Genomic DNA, 7,553 nt, shown 5'->3' with positions numbered 1-7,553 from the left:
GGGAGACTAAGACAAGAGGATTGCTAAAGCCCAGGAGTTTGAGGTTGCTGTGAGCTATGATGCCACGGCACTCTACCCAGGGTGACAGAAGGAGACTCTGTCTCAAAAAAAGATAAAATAAACAAATTAGACAGGATGGGCCAGGCCAGGTAAGGGATACAGCAAAGGATGATGTCTGAGAACATGTCCCAGGTATCAGGCTGTCTGGGTTCAAGTCCCAGCTCTGCCACTTATTAGGCTTATGACCTTGGACAAACGTTTTAGTCTATAATTTTTTATCTGTAAAATGAGGATGCTGCCTCAGAGGGTCCCTAAAAGGATTTGATGACACAATGTAGGTGAAGTGCTTAATATGGTGCCTGAACTGCCCATACTAGACCTTACATTGATCCAGATGTGACTGAGCTAGATCATTTGAATAGAGTGCACATCGGAGTCCCAGGAGTAGGATGGGCGTGCTTTACTTCCAGTGACTCGTTTGAAGCCATGAGCCGTATCTGTTTTATGGATGAGGATGAAGAGGCTCCCTGGGTTAGATCCTTATCCAGTGCCCTGTATCTAGCAAGCGGTGGGGCCCGGATCAAACCCGACGTGTGTGGCATTAGGCCTGTGCTCTCCCCACCACACTCTGCTGTTCATTTGTTCATTCATACTGGGGGCCAGGTTGAGACACGAGAGCTCCAACCCATCCCTACTTTACTTAAACATAAAAACAATTAAAGACCATAAAATAATTGTAAGATAGGCTAACAACCATTGATTATTTTTTCAGATGACTATAATTTTGGTGGGGGGGGCTACCAAACACTCTCCAAACAACTTGTACAATGCTCCTGTTTGGGTGACATAAGCACACACCTGGCTGGCTGATCCAGCGTCTGAGGACGGCGCATTATTGGGAGGCAGTGTCCTGATTGGCTTCCTGCTCTGACCTTCCTAACTTCAAAGGAGACCTGTCCTGGTATAACCAGGAAGTCGTGCAGCTCCTGGGAGGTACTACATGAATACACCCCTAACAGCCGATTTTTATTAATAGCATTGATGGTATCAACATGAATAACAGTGGCAGCCACTTATCACACACTCTTATTTCTCACCAGGACCCGGCCTATTTTACCAGTGAGGAAGCTGCTTCTGGAAAGTTAAGTTGCATCCCAAAGGACATACAGTTAGGGTCAGACCTGAGATCAAAATGGCTCTGATTCTTAAACTCTTTCACTCCCCAAGCTGCTCACAGTTGCTCAGGAAGGGTGACAGCACAGGGACTGGGCTAAGAGTGGCCAGGTGCCTTTCCACTCCTCTCCTTCCCTTTCGGAGGGCCATGAGCCCAGGCTGTCCTTTACCAGGGCTTGATGGGATCGCTTAACCTCTCTTCCAGATGCTCCACGTCAGATGAACTTTATATTTCCTGGGGCCCTTATTTAGAATCAGTGAGGAGCACGATAACTATGAGAAGGTGACATGATCAAAATCAAGAGGATTAAAAAGCAATAGAAGGCCAGGCACAGTGGTGGCTCCCTCCTATAATCCTAGTACTCTGGGAAGTGGAGGCAGGAGGTTCACTTGTTCTCAGGAGTTCAAGACCAGCCTGAGCAAGAGGAAGACCCCTGACTCTACTGAAAATAGAAAAACTAGCCGTGTGTAGATAGTGGTGGGCCCCTGTAGTCCCAGCTACTCGAGACGGTGAGACAAGAGGATCTCTTGAGCCCAAGAGTTCGACGTTGCTGTGAGCTATGAAGATGCCATGGCATTCTACCCCGGGGTGACAGAGTGAGACTCTGTCTCAAAAAAAAAAAAGAAGAAAAGAAAGAAGCAATATAATTTTTTTCTGTATTTGGGACATTTCAAATCTTTGAAAGCTGTGGTCTCAGGAATCATGCCTACAAGGCTAACCAGAAAACACCCTTCTCTGCCACAACTCTGTAAATGATATCATTGATACAGGGTGGTGGGTAGGACTGCGGGTCCTGGAAGCAAATTCCCAGGGCTTAAAATACAGCCAAATCCACTTGCTAGTTGGCCTTACACAAGTTTCTCATTTGAACATAATAACATTATCTACTATTATCTACCTCCGATTTGTTGTCAATAGCAAATCAAGTAATATATGCAAAGTTATTTAGTATGGTGTATGAAGAAATGATTTAAAAGATCTTATTATCATCATCTACTTAATGCTATTTACTTAATATCAATGTTCTGTATATTAAACCAGCTAACATTTTGATAATACGATACTCTTTGGTAAAGGTTATAGTCCTTTATTTAATAGAGGTAATTGAAAAAAATCCAACTGAATAGTATTAAATTAAGAAATTTATCCCAAACAACTGGTTTTTACTCTCTGAAATAGGAGGAAAATGGGTGGAAATTTTTCTCACTGGCAGTAAGGTTTTGATATTATTGGTGGCACATTGCTGGATTGAGTAGAATGTAACTTCTGCCCATTTATTTACTCTTCCCTGCATCCATCCCACTGTTCATTCGCAAAACACTTGAGGTACATCCCTCACAAATTCGGGCAACTGAACCTGTTACTTGAAGTCACTATGGTTGTGCAGCAGGAAGAGGTGCAAATGACGAAAGTGTGACGGACACGGGAAGCTGTGGCCATGTGAAGACGCTTGCCAGGCAGTCAGGCCACCAGCAACCAGAAGGAGGCACCCACACGTAGACCAACATTTGCACCTGTTGCTGGGGGAGGCCCATCCCCCTTCCAAAAACCACACATTCAATGAAGAACAAGGGAACCCTGAGGGGAGAGCCCCAAGATTGTGGTTCCATAACTTTTGGAAGTATGGAATATAATTTAAAACATGATTTCCGTGGCTGGGCACATTGAGTATAAGATCTGCGCTTCTAAGAGGTTTTTGAAGTTTCATATGTGCATTGAGGGTCTCCAGGGACTACTGGCTCCCACATACTGACCCAGACACAGGCTTTGAGCCTCCAGTAAGAGCTCTGGTTGGCAAGGCAGTAGTTCCTTCCCTTCCTGTGGCCTGCACAAAGCAGCAGAGAGCTCAGTGCTGGGCTTGGGAACCAGGCACACGAGCAGTGGCTGGCTTCTGCTCTGCGCTGAGTGGGAGTTCAGCACACGGGCGTGGCACCGGCTCATCACACAGGGGAAGCCTCCGGATCCTGTGGCCACAGAGCACAAGCTCTCAGGCCAGAGGCTTTTCCACTTAAACTTACAGGAGACAAACTGCTCTAATTCAGAGATTGTCAGAAAAATGTAATGGTGTCATTACTTACGAATGATACTTCTCACTAATACTCACAGAGACAATCTTTTGGTTCTGATGCCAAGCCAGTTAGCCTTAGGCCCAAGAAGGTTTAGTCATCAACATTTAGAGTGAGGGACGAATAAGGGTTTTCAAGATCAGGAATTAGGCAAATTGAAACTAAGGAAAGAGTTAAGCCTTAGTGAGGAAGGTATCAAAATGTACCTTAGCATTCATATTTTTTAAAGTTTCTAAAATAGTTACTTCATCATTGATATTTTATCTCCTTATAACAAATACATGTGAATATTCACACACAAATGTATATATACACATATATGTTTATAAATATTTGTTTTATGTGTAAGTCTGTGCTCAACACACATATATGAAAATCTACATATCAAAACTGTATAGCTTGAAGAATTATCATAACTTCATTCCATGTAACGTCACCACAGCAAGAAACAGCACTTTACCGCCCTCTGCAAAGTGGCTTCCTGTCCCTCCTCATCTGTACCCCATTACTGTTCCCCAAAGGTAAGAACCGCTGTTCTCCTTTTAATAGAGACACGGCTGCCTGGTTTTCAACTTCATGCACGTGGAATTATTCAGAACGTGCTCTCTGGAGCTCTTCTGTCACTCAGCATTATGTTTTGCACATGAAAATGTGTTCAGATCAAAATTACAACGAAGTATCATCTCAGCCCAGTTAAAATGGCTTTTATCCAAAAGACAGGCCAGGATGAATGCTGGTGGGGGTGCAGACAAAGGGGGACACAGTGGAATATTATTCAACTATCAAAAGGAATGACATCCTGTCATTTGCAGCAATGTGGGTGGAAATGGAGGACGTAAAGTGAAATATGCTAAGGTCAGAAAGATGAATCCCGCATATTCTCACTTATACATGGAGCTAAACATTAAAAATAATTGATCTCATGGAGGAGGAAAAAATGTACTCAGTCTCCTCAGTCATGAGGAAGTAGAAATTAAAACCACAAGATTCCACAGTAACCAGCATTGGCGAGCGTGGGAAAGGAATTCTGGGAACCCAGACAGGAGAGCAGCTATTTTAGAGAAACAGGCAGAGGCAGCGACCCCTCCTCCCCAGACTCCTGCAGTGCCCCGGGCAGAGTTTCCCGAGAAACACCCTACCCACAGCCTGACCAGCACCAGGGATACACCCCAAATCCTGCCCCCCACTGGAGGTGAACCCTGGGGGTTTTACCTGGCAGCCCTGCCACAAACATCAATCAGAAGAGAAGGACTCCATCGACCCAGGAATGGATCAACTAACTGGTATATATACACCATGGAATACTTTTCAGCCATAAAAGGCAGTGACTTTACATCTTTCATATTTACCTGAGTAGAGCTGAAACACATTCTTCTTAGTAAAGTGTCACAAGAATGGAAAAACAAGTATGTAAAGTACTCAGTACTAATAAGAAGCCAGCAGACAAACACCCACCCGCCTACATGAGAGAAAAACACAGTGTATTCAAGTAGGGGGGAGAGGAGAGGGGAAGAGGACAAGGTGGGTGGAGACTGGCGAGCTCTCACCTGATGGCACAGTGTGAGGGTGCACAGCACAGCCCTGGGTGAAGGGCTCAAAGGCAACTGGAACTTTATCTAGAAACCCAAACAATGTAACCTAATCATCTGTGCTCTCCTGTTAGTCTGAGATTTAAAAAACAAGACTGAGGAGAAGGACTTGGTCACTGCCCCATTCCAGCTGTACAGACAAGGCTAGCCAAGCCTTTTGCAGCTGTGTGGAGCTGACCCAGTCCCGGTCAGACTTCACCCTGCTCTGTCCTCTCCTCCTGGCTTCCCTTCTCCCTGGACCGACCTCCTCTCCTTCCTGCAGCCCCAGCTCACACCTCTCAGTGAGGACACAGGGCACCAGCTCTCTCACGCACTTCTGGGAAAGGGGGGATTTTGGTAAATCACTTAGGAAGACCATGGGACGGTATCCAGTAAAAGCTCTTTATTGGCTTTTTGGACATGTCCTTTTATGAAGTGCTTGTTTCAAGGTATTAGAAAAAGAATTCAAAGGTGGCCAAGGAAAGTGGGAAGAGGAACGTTACTAAAAATAAAAGCCAAAATTAGAAAGAGGACATCAAATGAGAGAAAGTATACATAAACCAGTAAAAGCTGGTTCCCTCGAACCTACTGTGAAGCTAGCAATACCTGTAACCTTGGTTCCCTAAAGTAACATGTGAGAGAGACAGAGAGAATGGCCTCAGGAATAGGAAAAGAGAGAAAATAACATAAAAAGGAAGTGAATTTTAAAAGAGTATTAGGATGAAACACACTAGTGAATTGAGAAACCGATCCCTGCACATGTGACACTTGACTTACGACAATGATGGCATCGGAGAGAATTGTGGGAAAGATAGCGTTTTCAATCCATGGCGCTGGGTTTACTGGACAGCCATGTGGAAAAAGTGAATTCTTTTATGCACCAAGCATAAAATTAATTCTCAATGGCTTACAGATTATAAATGTGAAGGGTCAAACAACAAGATTTCTATAAGATAACACAGGAGAAAATCTTCCTGACTGTAGGATAGGCAGAGATTTCTCAAGCAGGTTACACCAAGCTCTAAGTATAAAGGAAAAGACGAATGAATTGGACTAAATTAATAACTTCTGTTCATTGAACAACATCATTAAGAGAGTGAAAAACAAGTCACAGAGTAGAAGAGACTCAATGATACATTCAACCAATTTGTGTCCAGAACATAGAAAGAATCACCTACAAGTCAAAACGAAGAAGACCCTACAGAAAAGTGGACCAAAGATAAAACCTATGCTTGCTGTTAAAGGAAAAGGGGAAGGGTGTGAGTGTTTTTCTAGGCAAACACACCTATAGCAAGTGTTCCTAGCATAGGCCTTGTGACCCTGCTGAGTGACAGCACATCCACATAGGAGGGGAGGGATGGCGAGGCAGCCGGAACTTTAGAAACTAGTCAGGAAGTGACAGCTTTGGTCACAGACTAAGTTAAAATAGATGTATCAGCCTGAATCAAGTGGTGCATGGGAAATAAAGCAAACAGTTTGCCTCTGAGAGGACAGTGGCTGGCCTTAACTCACTTACTGTCATAATTAAAGTGGCTTCCAGAACAGATGCTTCAGGGAAACGGCCTACACAGAGGAGGAAGGAGAAGGCTCTTCCTGAAACTGACATTGGTTAGCTGCGTTTGGAAACTAACCGTTCACGCCCCAAAGGCATCTGCTTCTGACATGGTACAGCAGTCACGACTAGCTTTCTCTGTACCTACCACGCCTGTGTACAAAGACTTGATATCCTCTCACACTTCAGCTGAAGCTTCGTGCAAAGAAATCAACTATGCCAGGCAAGTGCTGACAGAATGGGTGGGATGCAGCACTCGCCCCCGACTCAGAATGGCGTCTTGGGTGCTGACTGGTAGATAGACGACTGATGACATCTCATTTGGTTCTCTCAACTAGCTGCTAAAGGGGCATCACTTCTCCACTCTGAACCCGAGGCCCACGGTGTTACGTCAGTAACTTGGTAAGAGCACCTGGTAAGTAGGAGTGCTCTCCTCTGAAGTCTTCTGGGTTCAAGCCCTACATGGAGTGATAAAGATTTTATCTTTTTTTTTTTTTAAGACAGAATCTCAAACTGTCACCCTGGGTAGAGTGCTGTGGCATCATATCTTACAGCAACCCCCAACTCTTGGGCTCAAGCAATCCTCTTGCCTCAGTTTTTCTATTTTTAGTAGAGATGGGGTCTCACTTTTGCTCAGTCTGGTCTTAAACTGGTGAGCTCAAGCACTCCACCTGCCTCGGCTTCCCAGAGTGCTAGGATTACAGGCCTGAGCCACCACACTGGCTGAGATAAGGGTTTTAATGGTGAGGGATGAATGGGTCTTAGTAACACAAGAAATCACATACCTGAAATACCAAAGCCAATGATGAGGACAATTGCTCCAGCCAAAATAATGATGATGCTAATAATGCTATGGAAAGAGAGACAGAGAAACAGGAAATTACTTATTTATTCCGTCTGACACTGCTCTATGACCTCGGTCATGGATAGGGGTGCAACAGAAGGCTTCTCAACTCTGCCTTCCATGTAAGTGCCTTCCTCCTAGAGATAGGTACCTTGGAAAGGAATCACAGCCATTCCACCCCCATTCCCCTGGGTCTCCAGGATAGATTCACCACCCCCATCCTCCTGGGTCTCCAGGATGGATTCACCACCCTCATCCCCCTGAGTCTCCAGGATAGATTCACCACCCCCATCCCCCTGGGTCTCCAGGATAGAGTCACCACCCCCATCCCCCTGGGTCTCCAGGATAG

At 44.9% G+C, this 7,553-nt stretch overlaps 1 protein-coding gene across 1 annotated transcript in view; it reads right to left on the bottom strand.

The window, feature by feature from the left end:
- The window catches only part of VTCN1 (V-set domain containing T cell activation inhibitor 1), an 83,060-nt gene that overhangs the window by 16,723 nt on the left and 58,784 nt on the right, over positions 1–7,553 (bottom strand). The window contains exon 2 of the mRNA XM_012807608.1: positions 7,146–7,243. Coding sequence (XP_012663062.1) covers positions 7,146–7,243 — 98 coding nt within the window. The remainder of the gene's footprint in view (positions 1–7,145; positions 7,244–7,553) is intronic.

The sequence above is a fragment of the Otolemur garnettii genome, unplaced genomic scaffold (genome assembly GCF_000181295.1).
Source record: "Otolemur garnettii isolate 467f Iridium unplaced genomic scaffold, OtoGar3 scaffold00073, whole genome shotgun sequence".
Lineage (NCBI taxonomy): Eukaryota > Metazoa > Chordata > Mammalia > Primates > Galagidae > Otolemur > Otolemur garnettii.
The sequence above is the reverse complement of the archived record's forward strand: the minus strand, read 5'-3'. Positions and strand labels throughout refer to the sequence as shown.